Source organism: Atractosteus spatula, chromosome 12, assembly GCF_055471065.1.
Source record: "Atractosteus spatula isolate fAtrSpa1 chromosome 12, fAtrSpa1.hap1, whole genome shotgun sequence".
Taxonomy (NCBI): domain Eukaryota; kingdom Metazoa; phylum Chordata; class Actinopteri; order Semionotiformes; family Lepisosteidae; genus Atractosteus; species Atractosteus spatula.
Window position 1 is genome coordinate 2823156 of NC_142717.1, and position 18052 is coordinate 2841207.

At 38.2% G+C, this 18052-nt stretch overlaps 1 protein-coding gene across 2 annotated transcripts in view; it reads right to left on the reverse strand.

The window, feature by feature from the left end:
• rbms3 (RNA binding motif, single stranded interacting protein) overlaps positions 1-18052 on the reverse strand; it is a 348159-nt gene that overhangs the window by 13817 nt on the left and 316290 nt on the right. For both annotated transcript variants that reach the window (XM_088928552.1, XM_088928553.1), the window contains 4 exons: positions 16844-16950; positions 13610-13653; positions 10398-10494; positions 7153-7203 (listed from right to left, as the gene is read on the reverse strand). In XM_088928552.1, the coding sequence (XP_088784678.1) occupies positions 7153-7203; positions 10398-10494; positions 13610-13653; positions 16844-16950 (299 nt within the window). The remainder of the gene's footprint in view (positions 1-7152; positions 7204-10397; positions 10495-13609; positions 13654-16843; positions 16951-18052) is intronic.

The window sequence follows — 18052 nt, forward strand, 5'->3', positions numbered from 1 at the left end:
ATGCGAAGCTACATACTGTATGAATCAATTAAAGAATATACTGTATGGAACACAAACACTGAGCATCACAGTGTAAAAGGACAAGATACAAGACAGGCAGGGATTTAGAGTCTTTTTCAAGATTTCTGAAGGTTAATGTACAAAAGGCACATTAAATCAAAACTCTAAAAACTCATTGATAGGGTAGCTTTAGCCATGCGCACGCAAGGCGGGCTGGGAACAGCGCCTGGGGGTGGGGCTACAGGACTGTATATAGTGGGGCAGAGGCTGGGAGACAGTCTCTTCCCTCCACTCTCTGTATTAGTGTAGGTGCAGCGCTGTAACCCCTGTCCCTGTGGGTGTACCTTTCCCCGGTTCGAGTTAATAATTGTGTTGTTCAACCCCATTCCCTGAGTCCCACGCCGTACCGAAACCCGCGGTCGTTACAATATGAAAAATTTTTCCCCATCTTTTTATGATTACCGATTAGGCTTTATTAATATTTTTTTTAGCATCATAATAAATGGACTCCTTAGATTCTGGGAAAAGAAAACAAATTGTTGACTCCTGACCTACGAGTGTGCTGGGGTTTGTGAGGCTTTCACTTTTTTCAGCCTCCGGAGTTCCTAATTTCATGATTTAGACATTTAGGTTTGCCTACAGTATGTAAAAAAAAAGAAGACTTTAATTTCAAAAGAATTGCAAATGATGACTGTATAATGGAAAGATTTGCATTTGCTGCAAACTAACCCAGGAAAAGGAAAGCCAGATTTTTTTCTTTGAGTCCAACAGTTAATAAAATTAGACAAATTAGATATGGCCATTCTCTTTATAATTGTATATGAAATTTACACATACTAACTGGATTCAAGACTACTGGCTCAGAATGACCTTATTCAGTAACAACACAATATACAAAAAGCAGTACTTAGGATATACTTTGCTGTACAGTAGGATGTTGTATTTGCAGTCATTTATTCATTCTTGAGCAATTAATTCAGGTTCAGGTAAATTTAAATTATTCTTTTTGAGCAGTACAGTACTGTATTGCAATTTTTTTTCACTGCTGAACTTCATATTTCGGTAATTAATCTCAATTCCCTGTACACATACAGTATAACTGCTCAACCCGGCAGGGACGTTTGGAGTGTCTGCCCCTGATGTTTGTTCATAATATTAAACGTAGATAAACATATTTGAAAAAAATTAAGAAATGTGATACATTTGTAGCAGAAGCTCACAGACAATGTACTTCAGCTCCCCAGCCTTTGAAAACAATGCCCTGTTATTTATTTCACCTTTTTCTTCTCCTTCTGTTTTGTGTTACTGAACAAGACAGACATTTAACCACAAATAGAAGTCAAGGCCCCCTCTCTAGCTAGGTCCTGATAGTCTACTGCAGATTTTATGTTTGACAGTTTTAAAGTGTGGCTGCGATTCTGTGTTTAATAGCAGAAGCAGCAGCTGCTTCGTTTCCCTCTATTCCACACGTTGAACCCTACACTACAAATCAGACCGCAATTACTTCTTTCAGACAACTTCACATTGCTGTCTGCCAAAAGACCATCTGCATGCCCTGAGCCTTGATGTAACTTTCAACCACAACAAACATATTTCAGATTAGCACCCTTTAGTGTTTTACTGCAGAAGTCATATAAAACTGACTCTTTATTAGCTATCCAGTACAGGGCATATGAGAGTCTTTTACTAAACTGTTCATTAAGTAAGACTTAAATACCTTCAAGAAGGAGCCGAGTGTATATTATTCAGTAAAGGAATATTGAGTGATGCTATTTTGAAGAGCAGTGGCTTCTGTGTCAAACATATTAATGAGAAATAGATGTAACAGGTATAGCTGTTATGGGCTTATCTGCTAAGCAGACTGTCTTGGTCCCTGGATGTTGAACTCGCTCTGTTCAACAGCCACAGCAAACCTTAATGCCTTCAGGCATGAGGCTTTAGTGTTGTCAGTAAGAATGTCACAAAATCACACATTAGTGTTGTTAAAGAAATCAATACATATTTGAGACAGCAAGTACGAGAGCCAGGGTCTGCGCATGGCCCAAAAACAGCCAAGTGATCGATGCCAAAACATTACTCCACCAGGAGGGAGATCGGTGCCTTGCTCCAGTGCCCTGTGAGGTTGAGCTCAGACCTGCATCATTCCAGGGAGTTTCAGTGTGAGGCTGTGACGCTAATTATTTGCTGTGGCCCTTAGTCTAGTGCCTGCATACTGCAGAGAATCAGAATTTAAGAGCCTTCTGCAGCCTGTGGAATGTGGAGATGTCTTAATATGAAATTTAATAACAACTTTCAACCAGCAATGAACAGGATTCCTCACCACATCCATAGATGAAATTCCCACTTGGGGCTGATCAAAGTAGCAACAGATAATGTTTCTCCTGCTTCCATCCAGCAGCAAAGAGAACAGCTTTTATTCAAATAGAGGTCTCACACGCTTATGTTGTGCTCCTCTACATCCCAGTTCTAACTGACACAATCGACATGTGATGACAAGTGATTTTCATTTCAGTTTTTCCAATTATTTTCTGCATTTTATACATTTTCTTGAGGTGAGCAAGGGTTGCACATATTTTCCTCTTTTCTATGCAGCATTCTGATTGGCATTTTTAGTGTTCCGACATCCCGATTCAACAAAGGCTGTGACAATCAGCTGTGCCTAAAATTTTCCATAATGGAGACCGTGATACAATTAACAGATAATGAAAAACAAATAGCTGAGCAAACGAAAGCAGCTCGGGTAGAAACAGGAGAATGTCCGTAGAGGAAATGCACCGTAATTTCAAGGTTATTTTTTTCACAATTGGCACTCTGACACCAGCTCCGCAACACATCTCACTATAGCAAATTAAGTGGTAAAGTCTGTCTTTTAGAGGGCACTACGACAGGGACAGATACGGCTTGCACACCTTCTTCCAGTTATGGACACTATCAAAAATGTTGAACAAGGGCAAAAAAACTGGACAGAACATGAAAAAAAATGTTACAACATTTTAAACAAAATGGTTATATTCAGCTCACGGAGTACGCAATATGTAATATGTTGGAATAAAAGCAGATAGGAAATAGCATACCTATGTTAACAATAACATATTAATTAATAAAATCTGATCACGCTCCTCACCCTACCTCTGTTATAAACAGTTGAATTCTCTGTCCCCCTAAGTATGAGTTAAAGTGTACTGCCTGCCTCTTTTCTATAAGAGTTCACCTCTCCCCCTCTATACAGAACACGAAAATTGCTTGCACTTGCAAAGAACACATACATTCTTTGAACTTTGTGTTTTTATCTGTGCCTCCAAGCATCCTTACAAGCATGCTTAAGATGAAGGTTTCCTGTTTTCAGTTTTGCATCTTGCTGTGAAGATTACATGTTGATTCTTGACTGCAGAAAGGTACCTTGAATTTATAAGCTGAATGGGAATTGTCACAGCAGTATAGAATCATTCTTGATTATAATGCCCAGCCTTCCTCTATCTGTGGAGAACAGCATTTGGCTTGTATGCTGTGTCATCATCTTTTAAATTGCAGGAAGCAATAAATATAAGAATAAAGATGTTGTTTTTTCCTGTATCCTCTTTAAGATAAATACATACAGGATAACAAGTGAGACCAAATACTGTGGTCCTGGAGAGCCGCAGTTCAGCTGTTTTTTTTTATAGTCACCTTTAAATAATAAATCCAAAAACGCTTGGAAGAAAAAATCCATTGTGACCACTGAAGCAGGTCGTTTCTTTAACTAAGCCGTTTAGAAAACACCTGGGACGACATCGTGTCCCTTGCCATTTTTGGACGTTTCATCCATCCGTTTTCTAACGGCTTCATCTGATTCCCGCTTGCTTGGGAGCCAGAGCTTATCCCGGCAAGCAATGGGAGAACATCCAAACTCTATGGAGACAGCACCCAGCAGATTCAGAATTGAACCCAGGGCCCCAGCACTGCGAGGCAACAGCGATAACCACTGCACCACCATGCTCCCTAAAATGTCTGAAGGTTTTGAATGCTGGAGGTGGAATCTGAATCTGTCTTCCTGGAGGCACTCAGGCGTCTATAAGAGGGATTTAGCCCATTAAGCTATCTTGGCTCTTAGGATGTGTCGTTCTCCTTTCCTAAAACCCTTTCGTTTGGTGTGGTCTGTTACTTGGCTGTCCAGACCAAGCCAATCTTTGGATCTACTGATGTGGGAAAAAAAAGTAACATCTTTTGTATAAAATTCCTTAAATGTTTGCAATAAAACATACCATGGGATAACTAGAACACCAAGGTAAATTGCAGTATTGAATCTTTATCACTGGTTTCCTAACGTTTGCAATGAGTTAAATTACCGAACTCATACAAAAAAGAATGCGTAAAGTACATATAGACCCCCGTACATATATTTTTGGATACAAAAACCTCCAGTATTATCTTTTTTTTTGGAGTGTGTTCTCCAGTTCTGTGAAATAAATCAGTTCACAGTTAGATGTGAACTAACTAATACCGTTCTTCTCGTTCTGAAACAGAAAGCCTATAAACACGGCTGACGCCTGGAATTCCGTCAGGAGGAACATGTTTTTCACACCTGGGCCTGCACTAGGAGGAACAGGGAAGTGGAACTCCAGAACGTGACCCGCGGCACAATAAGAATCTGCTTTTCAGGCCTGGGAGGTGGAGACGGCAACTTCTAATCGGCCGTGTGCTCCCCAGATGACCCGGCAACCTTTGCCAACAGCAAGGAAAGTTGAGCAATCACGTTGTGTGTCGCGCTTAAGCCCAAGTTACACCTGAAAAAAGTTTACACTGAAAAGGGTTCCAGCTGTACGTGCTCCTCTGACACACTTTCACGTTCACGTTTTTCCACCCTATTTCCATAGAGCACATTGGCGAATGATGTCTGCTCTGCAGGGCTCATCAGATTTAATTGGAGGAAAGCAGAGCCTATCTGCTAGAGAGCACACCGCACATAATGGAATCCCTCTCTGTCTCCCTCTCAACTTCTCGTCTTTCCACCATCTTTCATTACTTAGAACATTACTTTCTCCCCCCCATCCGTTCTAACCCTGTTCTTCATTCTGAGCTTCACTTTGCATTACATTCAGTACGGTTTAAATTTGGATAAACGTTTCATGGCTTTGAAAGGAATTGCTGCTGAACTTTGAAACGCAATCGGACATTCAGTCCCGAGGGCATTTATTCTTGAATCTAAGGAACTGTGATAACATTTAAATGGAAAAAGCAAGGAGAGTTCCCCCTTTCAGGAATTTTAAAAGGGAAGACAGATGCACGACATGCATGACGTTCTGTATGACATGTAAACTGCAAACAGCAAATGTGAAGTAAAAAATAAAATTACAGACAGGGAACTGACTGTAGGACTAGAATGAGGAAAATTAACAGTTATATGCAAAGGGGATCATTATTGTTATTGGTTTCCATTCCAAATGAGGTTTTTGATGGGCTTTGAAACAAATAAAACCTGTTCTTGTATCACAGATAACCATAGTTCATCCAGAGTTAATACTTTCAAGCATTATGAAAGGACTTACTGTATGTGGGGAGACCGACATGAAAATCAACTAAGATGAAAACAAGTTTAACAGTAATAGCGGTGATATGTACTGTATATCCACCATCAACATACATATTTTCATACGGTAGTTCTTTCATTTCATTTGGTTTAGTTATTAACCCTTCATTTGCCTGTTTTTGTGTTCTCTTTTCTCGGTTTGGTACTTACTATGTAATTTGTCTTTAGTACTTTTATTAATAAATAGATAAATAAATTTGAAGATGAAACAAGGTATTTGAAGATGAAACAACAACAATGCTTGGTAAATTATCATGGATATTGTTATTCATCAATATTATTTAATTTTAAAAAACATTTGAGAAAAGCTTTGCGAACAGGAAAATTTCCCAAATAGCTTATGTTACAAATACCTCAGAAAGGGAATATTTTCTGACGTTAATAGTAATTTGTAATACACTGCAAAATTGGCTGTTGAGTGTATGGCTGCCTTTGTTTGCACTTCCATTCATTTTTGCTGAGTGGATATTTAAAGACATTCCTGGAAAAAAAAACAAAAAACTTGCTCAAGTATTTCTTTCATGACGAAGGAATCCAAACAAACTTAAAATGTCTGAGGATCAGCGATGACAAATGCTTTCTGATTGGCTGTGGCAGAACACATTATTCACCACGGTTCGTTTAAAGGCTTAAGTCTACTTTGGATTCCAAATTTACCATCCACCCCATCAAAATTTAGCATGCTGACAGTCTGAATTCTAATCCAGGCAAAATTGCTTTTCAGCAGTTTTAATACATCTCTCGAATCAAAACCTTCTGGGACACCAAGAGCAAACAGTACTATTTGTGTTCATTTTGTTCCTCCAGATAATTTGGAGGTCTTGTTGTGTGGGTGCTTTTGGGACATACGCAGGGGTGACCTTTAAAAGTTGACACCACGACCATAAAACCACTTCCTCTTTGAAATCCAAGAATACGTTCCAGACCATAGTTCTCCGATAAAAGAAAGATATTCACAGATAAAAGAAAGGAATCACAAAAGAGGGGAAACTGTTATTCAATATCAAACTGTGCAGCGTTGGAATTTACTGTATAAGATTTCTGCCAAATATCAAAACTTTTGATAATTGTTTTAAAATATGTATGAGGTGACATTTTTTATAAATACAACCATATGTCTGAATATGCATACATAATACCCCTTGATACCAATGACATGGTACCGTCTCCCCATTTCAGCCAGCCATGACACAAGGTAAAAATAAAGAAAAGTTTCAAAGCCTTTTTGAAACTTAAATCATTATGTGTTCCAGTCAAATGTCTATAAAGAAATAAATGTCTGCTGTGCTTGCAGAAGAATACAGGACCCATAATTAACACAGTGCGAAAGAAGCTGGGAAATCAGTTTGTCAGCCACCAGTGAAGTTTGTCAGTTAATGAGCTGGGTATTGACCATTATATAAAAGCAGTTCTAAAGAGCTTCAAATGAAAAACAACAAAGCATTCGGTTGGCGCTGTTCAATTCAGATATTTAGTCAAAATAAAGATCCGAAGTGAAAGGAAAACATTGAATTTCAAACAGTTAAGACGTGAAAATACAATTTGTGAGTAAGGAGGGCAGGGAATGGAGTTATTGTTGAACTTACTGTTGGTTGCATAACATATGGTTGATGTGGCATCCATGATGTACTCTGGACCTGCGTGTAAAATGCCCATCGTTAGTAAAACAGCCTGTAGCTGGACAGAAAGCGTAGATGGCAGGAAACAATCGACTCAGGTCAGTGACTGTTAACATCGGCCTTCAGAGAAATGTCCGTACCAGAATTCTTTCATCTGCTTATTTAATTTCCATTGGAACATGATGGTAAAAAGAAAACTCGATTTTCTTGAATGAAAATCTGATTTCATAATGAGCACGCATCCCCCTAAACGACCTTGCAGTTCCTGATTTATGTCTGTTTTTTTTTTTCAGGGCAGTGACAGAAAATGAACGTGAAAAATATCCCAAGTGAGTATCGTGTGGAGAGCAAGAATTGATGTTTCCTCCCCAAAATTCCACTTCAGTGTGAATGGAAATGACCCCTGCATGATTTTTAGACAGCAGCCATCATCAAGATTTTGTTACAGTGTTTAAACTACCTACTACAGTTTAAGCAACATAAAGCTAGGTATGAATAAATGTATTAAATCTTTCAACACAGTGTCATCTGCTCATATTAGCATAAAACAGACAATGGCAGCTTTTGCTCTATCAGCAGTTATTATCAGTATTTTTTAAATGTATTGATATTTGATTCTCCTGAGGTGTGGAAGATACTATTCAGTATTACTTATTAAGCAAAAAGTACTGTAATTTTGTCTTAACTCTGTGACTCATTCAGTATGCATTTTATGTGGTCTCTAGTCTTATTTTTCATCTGTTAGATGTGGGTTTCAAACTGTTCAGCCTTTAAAATTCATTGTTTTCCTTCATTAACATTAATGTGGTTAGATATTTATCTATACTTTTGTAAGTAAATATTTTCACTGTAACCACATAAAATCGCATGAGTATCATATTGTAGGGACATGTCTGCAATGCGTTTAGAACATGAAATGCTTTTGTATTTGTGTGCACAGAAATAAATCATTGTACATTAAATCATATTGTGTATTATAATTGTAAACTAGCTGTGAATCATGAAAAACATTTTAATTGAAGTCCCAAGAAAACACATTCTTGTTGTGCTCAGAGGTATAACTTACAAATAACAGCTAAAACTAAATCAAAGAATCTGCACTTAAGAGAAACCAAAAACTCAGTAAGAGTCTACAAGAATTCACTCACAGGTGATCAGAGCAATTAGGAAAAAAACAGATGAGAAAACATGACAATATTGAGGTCTTAGATTTATTCAATGTACTATATTTAATTTACAGAGATCCTTAGTCTCAGTTTATTTGTCATTTTTCGTTCTTAGTTAAAGCAAGCATGCAAATATTATGAGAAATTGAAGACAATAAAATAATCTTTACTTTGTAATGGCTGCCAGAAAAGTAATGCAATTTTGTCAGACTTTGCTATTACAACCCGTCTGAAACGCTATACGATATTATTATACAGAATTATTCAATATGATCAACAGCAGCTGGATTCACTTTGATTGTTTTTACATGCAAATTAAACATAAACAGTACCGACAGAAATGTTGGAGAATAATGCAGGGAGCCATTGTCATCCATTCTGAAATGACATGGCAAATTGACCTGTTCATTGGATTCTCAAAATGTTATTAAATAGGTATTCATCTTTCGCCATTTTAAGCAGTGAGAGTTTTTGAAAAATCCTGAACAGTCAGAGAACAAAGCTGTATTTCAAAGCTGACCCTTTGGCCAATTAGCATACTAACGACTGGGCAGAAAGGTCTCCACTTCCCTGTAGGTTTTCTTCTATTGAAATAAGATGATTAATAATAAGATAATAAGATTAGAGACATGCTGAAGTGATCATATTATAGAATTGTTCTTTCGCTGAAATCAGATTTTTTGAAAGTTTTACTCACCTTTAATTATTGGCTCTGCAAATAAAAATACCTTTATCATGTTTCAGACTTAATGCTTCTTGCCAGTGGTACGTTTCAGGACTCGTATCTTCCCACATCGCTTGATGTGATCTTAAGCAAATGATTTAGGTTCATTTTAACTTTATGCATGTCCCTATCAAACACAGGGACAAAAGGAAAATCCCTTTAAAAGGTGTGGTGCATGTGTGCAATGCTAGTGTGAGCTTTTTCCCCACTAGTGATGTAGAGCACAATTTTAGCTTTGGGGCAATACTTTTTTGTATTCCACCATGCAAAACATATCTTTGCAGCTTATATGTGGGGGGTGCATTAACACAAGCTGCACAAAGGTGAGTAGGTGGGTGAGTAAAGGTTTAGAGAAGCACCCAAAGTACTAGAGACTCAGATGGTAAGAAGGAGAGACTGAAAAGATCACTAGCAGGGCTTGCAAAATTTGTTTCTCCTGACACATCTCCTCTTTTTCGCTTCAAAACAGTCACCTCACGGTGCATGTCATTGAAAGAACAATCTACTGTACAGTATGTCAATGGGCAACACAAAGATACTAATCTGCAGGGCGAATTTTCCTCACTCTTCATTGACTTCATTTACCACAAAAATGTCTATTCACCCACCTACATCCATCCATTTTCTAACTGCTTTATCCAACATGGGATCAGGGGGAAGCTGGAGCCTATCCCAACAAGCAACAGGCAGAAGCCAGGACACATCCTGGACAGGACAGCAGTCCATCACAGGGCACACACAGACAGACACCCTGGACAGGACAGCAGTCCATCACAGGGCACACACACAGACACACACACACACCCACACCAGGGCCAGCTTCCCCAGAAGCCCATTAACCCACCAGCCTGCCTTTGGACAGTGGGAGGAAACCAGAGCACCCAGAGGAAACCCATGCAAACACAGGGAGAACGTTCACCCATCAACAGAACGAGTACATTTATAAAAGGCATGGGACATTTGCAGTCAATAAGGTACAGGCTGCTTTTCGTTATTAGCTGTTATTTCCTAAGGTGAAGAGACCCACATCACATAATGTTATAGGTTAGAATACACATCACTTCCAGACAGTGAAGACAAGGAAACACTGTATTTAGCATCTTGTTTTGTACATTGACTTATCTGTTATGAGCACCTCCTTGTTTACTCTTTGAGTCTCACCAGGACTTTGTTTCTGTCTTCTGCTTTTTACTGCCTTTCTTTTTCTACTCTACCCGCAAAACGGCTGTGGACTCGCAACATGCTTCCGTAGCACACAAAGACAAAGACCGAAGACCCCCTCGGCTTCCTGGCTCGCGATTTATCTGCCGTATTTTACCCACCTGATATGTCGAAACAGGAGAAGCAGCGATGAACGGCGTGATAGATGTGTGTGCAATCATACGATTTGTAGCAATACTGTATGGTGAGGAATAGAATCTGGGAATGAGAACAAAGAAAAAAGCACTATGAGAACAGCTTTTTGTCAATAATCCTTAGCCAGCACAGACTGGCTCTCATTTGCATTATATATTAGAAACACTGGAGTGCAGTCTATTTTTTCCCCATGTTCGAAGGCCAATTAATGCCCAGTAGTATTAACTGTTGTTACATATTTAAAACTCCTTTAACGATTTGTGCAATCAGTATAGTAGCCTCTTGCACTGTAGGAATGCATAACGTGTTCAAAAGAAAATGCATATAAACAAACAAAATAATAGTATGTACACCAATAATAATGTATATTACTATTAAACAGCTATCCACATGACAGGCTCTGCAACAAAAATGTAGCTTTATGACACTCAAATCTTGTTATAAGAATAAAGCTAGATTTTCTCTTAATGGTTAATTCATACAGTTTGCTGAACAGCAGCTGTCTCCGTATTCACTTTGGAGAGGAACTCACTGACATCAATATTATTTTGACAAAACTTATTTTGAAAGAGCTGGAGTTTATTTGAAGTGGTGCAGTTTCAAAAATAAATTGAAGCTACGAGTCAAATTCTTAACTGTATTGCAATGCTCAGATTGGGGTAGGTTTTAATTATAGCGTATGCTTGTTTGGTGCTGATTCCAAACAGATTTCCCGGCTGGACACAGTAAAACATCTTGACTAAGGGACACGCCCCAGGCCTGTCACGATGTAGCCTAGATTCCTCCTTGTCTCCTCATCATCCATCACCCAGCTCACTCACATTATACTAAATTGGTGACAATCAATGCTATGCCTTTTTTGAGAAAGTACATGAAGTCAGAACTACAGTGTTGTGCACTTTGGCAGTGCAGATATAGAGTGGGGGTGGCCCACAGGGATCATGGAGGAAGCAGGTGGCGTGGGCACTTTCCCAGTGCCAGGTTTCAGTGCCTGGGAAGAATTTCCATATGTAGCACATTTACACCATGACAACATCTGAGCTACCAGAAGAAAAGTCTATATGTGTACTTGTGTGCGGCAGAAAAGAATCCAGAAAATTGAATTAAATAAACCAAGGCCATAGGGGATGAGAATGTCCTCCTTAAAGGCTATAAAAAGAAGGCTCACAGGTTTACTGCAGTAATCAAAAAAGATCGCTTTGTTGTTAAATCAAACAGTATGAAAAGGCATGTGTTGTACATAGGTACAGTATTTGCCCATTACAGTATGTGGTGATTTTATTGCCAAGCAAATATTCATCTCCACTTCAGAAATGTGCTAAAACAGGCACATTTATCCAGCTCTCTCCCTGATATCCAGCTATTTATGTACTAAGTAAATCACTATGTTTGACATAATTGCCTACTGCATCATAACTAGCTACCGACTTTATCTATCCATGCTTTCAGAGAGCTTGTTTATAATCAATAGGAATAGGCAGGACTACATTTATTTCCTATCCCTATTTCTCTAACCTTTCATTTATTACTATTCTTGCTACGTTTTATTGGTTTTCTATCCCTCTAGAAAATTAGAGGCTATGTAGAACACGAAGTGCAGCGCTTTATTTTTTATACACCGAGCACCAAAATGAACTTATCACTTACAACTGTAGCAAATTTACAAAGGTATCATCAGGAAAAGAATATTATACTTTTAAAGCACTCTTATGTTCTTACATCACGTGGGTTAATACTCAGCTGATTAACAGGGTTCATGAACATGTGGCCACCACTGGAAACAACACACGTTGTACAACTGCAGTGCATGTTCTGCGTCAGAATCTCATGGAATTCTGTCCCACTGCTCTTGTAAAGCCTGGGTAAGAACGTGCCTGTGCAGTGGTCTGTGAGTCTTAGAGGCCACACCTCTAAGCTCATTCCACAGACATCCAAAGGAGCTCAATGATGTGTCAGGCCTCTGCAGTTGAACTGGCATTCTCATCCAGCAAGAAAGCTGTTGTTACTGTACATAATTGAAAGAGGGCATGTGTTGTCCGGCTGGACTGTTGTCACATCACAGGAAGTGATGTCACAGCACAGGAAGGGCACAAAACGAGCTCTCAGTACCTCACAGTAAGGACACCGCAGGGGCTCTCGTTTAATATGGCAGGACCCCAGAAAGTGTTTCCAGAATTCTACAATAACATTCATTATGTTATTAATGATGACAGAATAGGAGAACGCTAATAATCCTCCGCTGATTTAATAATCCAAAGTGGGCTTGAAAGGCCCTCGATTGATGCTGCGCTGCACCTTTTTCAGGCTAGCTAGAGCCGTTGAGCCCAGATGCTGACAGTTCTGAAAATGCATTGCCCTCTGGTACACAACCCAATTTTAAGAGTTTATGATCCTTTATAGAATATTAAGTTTTCAGATATGAAACAAATTTAACAATTTGCATTTCTGTGTTGTTTTGGCTGTGGTTGTGTCCATGGGAAAAAAAACGACACTAAAAATCAATATGATAAAATAGTAAAAGTAAATAAGTAATAAGGAGGTTTAAAATATATATAAAAAATAAAATATAAAATATAATCGGTTAAAATATTACATTTTGTGATATTTAATACATTCAGTATCACGTACCAATACACCAAACACATAACTATTCATGCCTAAAGGACTGCTTAAGAACCTACAAAAATGATTCACATCTTTGATTATAAATATCACATTTGCAATCCATAATAGTTGTCACAGCTATTGAACACCTAAAAAAATCAGTTTTATCAATCCCTTGCTGTATCCACACTTCCCATGCCCAAATTGTTTCCTATTATCCACAGCCCATTCAAATTGCAGTTGTTTGGTATTTACATCTATAAAAGTCACAAGCCAGCCCCAGTTTCATCAGTGTGTGAGGCAGTGGTGCCCCCCTGTGGCCAGATAAACTGGTGAGAACTGTGTCAGTACTCCAGCAGACACATCAGTTTGCTGTTTGAACCAGCACTTGCAAAGGGAGCATGGTTCTGATTTTTAGAGGGAGTGTGCTGGTAATCTCTGCAGAGTCTTGTTCTGAGACACGAAATGCTGGTCTATGTTTATCAACAATCATCTATTGTGAGACGAGGAGTCTTAGAATTAAACACAACTAGAAATTCAAAGAAAAAATAAAACCAATGAAAAATATTCTTACCCGTTCTGCATAGCAGCAGGGTCATATGTTAATGCCATTCCAGTCTGAAACAGAGAGCACATCTTGATATTCAGCAAAGAAAACAACATTTAAACATTTGGTTACAGGACAGACTGATAGCAGAGGCTAATTTTACAAAACAAACCGAGAAATATTTCCAGAATTTCTTAAAACTTGTTTTATAGCAAAATAAAACAATAACGTGATGACACAAATACAAAACAGAGAAAACAACTTTCCAACTTTGTAGAATTAGAAAAGCAGCTGTTGCACAGCACACCGATTTGACCTAACTTTGTTATTTCACTTTCCAAGATAAACTGATCCTTCATGCTGTCAGTACTCTGGCTGGCAAATAATTCCCTGAAATTCATGTTGTTGTTGTTGTTTTCTCTTTATTGGATTGTGGAATAACCCAGCTGCAATAAAAACATTCCTTACTCATGTTTCAAATAACCTGCAAGCAGCAATTCGTCTTGTGCTTTCTGGTGCACCATCCCTGTAGAGCGATAACTAGATTTCCACCCTTTCTAAAAGTTGCTGAGGATGGCATATTAGCAACACAATTCCTTTTCCTTTCTTGAGAGGGTTCTATGCAAATAAATGCTTAAGCAAGCATGCTTGTTCTAGTTTTTTTTCTAATTGTTGTAACTCTCCTTAATCAGATATCCAAACTCAGTATTATTAAAAATATGCTGCAAATAAAACTTTAAATTACCTGTTTTACAAAGCTTCTAAATACAAAATAAATAAAAATATTTGACCTCAGGGCTAGTCTTATCCAACACACTCGTCACCGACAGTAGCTACAGTACTAGTAATTTCTTTTCTCCAGAGACTGAATACATGTATTATGAAATTACAAGTCCTGTAGTATCACAAACTGGCTACAACATTCATATAAACTTGGCATCAGTAAATTATTCACCATGAACATAAGGCCCATTGACAATATACTGTAACCCCACAAAGAATTTGTACATTTTAATATTTTTCCAACAGCTACACGAGGAAGTAATTTTCCAAAGACAACCAGAGTTTTCTATATCACATTTTAGTGATAAAATTTTTCATGTTAATGTTTCATGTTAACCAAACATTTTTTTCTCTTATTTTATCCAACACAAGTTTAGCCAGTGAGAGAGTATTTACACGTTTTTTTAAATGTTCCACAAAGTAGTCCTTGTCTTGATGTAATGCATTACTTTTAGTTTTTTAGCTATTTATTCCATTTTCCACTGTAAAGAAATCATGCATTTGCATCTTCAGAGGTGCACTAGGTGCACAGACTGATAAGAAGCTATTGGGTTAATAGTAGGCATCAGAAATTGGGAACACATTTCTAAACAAATACTAAACATTAAAAAGATTCAGAATTAACTGCTAGAAGTGGTTGATTCTGACCTTTTAGCTACTACAGATAGTACAGCTACAGTGATCCAAACAGAATGATTAAAAATTTAACAATTTGACTAGGATTCACAACATTGTAAAGAAAAGGTCCGGGTTTAGTATTATGTTCAATGCTATAGTTAAGTTTAAATCATAAAATCAACATTGTTTATTCTTATTCTTATTTTATGTATATTTTACCTGCTATACATCTAGTTTTTTTTCTCCTTCCTTTCCGAGATGTGTTTGATGACTAATTGTTGCGAGACTCTGCAGGAATATTTCTGAACTTTGCAGCCAACGTAAAAGTCAAATCTCTCACAGTTTTCCTGTAGGATTTTTTTTTAAATGTTAGGGCAATACTTTGAGGGTGACCTTCGTATGTCATCCTGCCCTGATTATTAATGTTTGCTATTAATTATTTTGAAGTATCTTCTAAACATTCTTCATGTGCTTCATGAAATGGAGTTTGTACTGTTACACAGCCAGAAGACAGAATATTTTACTTTCTAACACAGTGGCCTTTCTTGTTCCCGGAATTATGTGATGAGAGCATGAAATGAGGCAACAGAAAATTCAGCTTTTAGTAACGATGAATTATTCAAATGTTTATGCTAAAAGTATTTAATCTTTAATATGCGGCATGGAAGAGAAGCCCAGCAACTTCAGTTTATGCATAAAAATACGCATTTATTTTTCTTCACAATTTGTTTCCAGACAATACAATTCCTCCAATACCTTCCAAAGACATGCTGGTGAGATAAACGGTCTCCTGAAACTAGCCCTGTGTGCTTCGGGTGTGTGTCCAGCAATGGACTGGTGCCCAATCCAGACCATGGTTCTGTCTTGTGCCCTACACTTGCAGGGTGGATCTGTGACCCATGATAGGAATAAGAGGCTACTCCATCAAGCAAACTGAGAAAATCACAATCATTACAGTTTTTTAAAAGGACACGAGATTAAAAGATACAGTTGCGAAACAGACTTCAGTTTTCTTTAAAACATTTGCCACTGGATTAACTCTAATACTGCTAATTTTATGTTAGATTCTTTCTGAAAGATGTTGTACTAAAAAGTCACAGAAAATAAAAATCAGTTAAGCATCAAAAGACTTGCAAAACGTAAAACACATTCATTGTGGCCAGATGAGGTAGTTTCAGCATTTTGCTTACTGCAGCTGTTAGGTTTTACCAAAAAAACTTTTTTGTGGCATTTCTATTTGAACCAACCTACTGTACTAGTGCCTAGGCCATTCATTAATGTCTATAATGTCACATGCAATTAGCAAAACACTGGAAAAAGAAAAAGCACACAATTAGTGATATACTTTATATTGAATTAGTAATGGTACTGTATAAGTTGAGAACCCCTGCTTCTGACACCTTTTAAAAACATCTTTCAGCTCAAACACCAGAAATATATTACCAGTCAGACTTCATCAGCATTTACCCCCCTAAAAGGTTCTTGCCGTTAAAACAATATTCCCATCTTTATTCCACCAGGGAACTGGAAAAAAACTCTCTTTGTACTACGTCATGCTGGTGCAGTACAGTGCGACCATCATTTAGCGCTAACTATTCCCAGATATATTTTGAGACACAAGAAGAGATTAAATGCCTGGTTAAAAGGCATGGCTTAAATGTGCCCAGATGTCTGGGCGTATAAGGAGGTCTCAGAAACAGCATGGCTGTCTTTTTTTTCCCCTTTTCCTCAGTTGTGGAGCGGCACGATTGATTTTTTTGTTGTTGTTCTCAGGCTATGCCCTGATTTTAATCAAGGTCTTAGAAGCCCAGCTGCAGGAGTCCAGCAGGTGCTTGTTTACTAAACTCATCACACGCTCACCTCTCCTTCTCTCGGCCACGGTCTTCCATTCTGGGGGTATTTACTTTGATTCTGTCGCTTCTTTTGCCCTCCATCAGCAAATTTGCACAGCAAAGGCTCGGCGGGGGCTGGGGAAAAAAGAGCACAGGCCAGGGTTCGTGTTAGAAAAACAGGAATGCGATTATACCAGGGAAACAGTGAAGCTTTGTAAAACCTGAGCGCTTTTGATGTCAGATGGTTTTCCCCTTTTTTTCACTTGGTGCTGAAACTTTCAGTCTTTCGCCTCAGCTCTTGGCAGCAGGCCCTCCTAACCGAACATCAAAAACCCACTGGCAGGTCTTTAAAGTGCATAACTTTACATCGCTGAAATAATAATCAGGATAATCACGCTGGTAAATAACTTAAAGACGATAATAAGCAGCTGTTCCATCAGCCAAAAGTAATTTCTTTACGGCATGACAATATTTTTTTTTTGTTTTTTTGGACCATTTGCTTGAGCGTTACAGCAGACGCTGGCCATTTTTAAAGGCAAGTGAGGGCTTTCTTCATGACAGTGTCTTTGTCTTTTGCGTGAGTCTGGGTAACTTCTCTGTTGCAAATTTCACCATGAGATGATGTGCAGTCAATAACAGGATGGAAAAAGTACTTCCAGATGCCTTTTTAAATAAAAGCTCCAAAGCCAACCTAGAACAATACTAGAAGTAATGGTACAAGGTGCAGTGTTCAAATTATCAGGCACCGTGTTCTTCACAAATTCATTCAGGCTTAGGAGCCTGATTGTGCAGACCACTAATGGCTAATAAACAGAGATCTGCTGGAAGGAAAAGAAACAAGTCCACTGGGAAACGTGGAAATCAAGGCGCACCACCATGAAGCACTGTTTAAGCAGCAGGCTTTCTGTTCTTTTTGCTGCTTTTTAAATTCTGACTCATATAAGAATACACTTATTGCATGTAAATGTACATTTTCTGGTGTGGGCCTACAGCTGCACTAAAACCCAACCTCTACACCACCCAACATGGCTAACCAGGGCACAGACTTCTTCGTTAAGGTACTTTTTTAACAGAAAACTCACAACAGCTATTTTAGTTGCAGAAATCTCAGAAGGGGTTTTTAATTTTTTTTCAGAACCTCCCTGCACACTTGCTCAAAAAGATGAGAATTCTAAATATCTACGGAGCATTACATATATACTTTAAGCAGGACAAAAAACCTTTTCAATTTCTATGT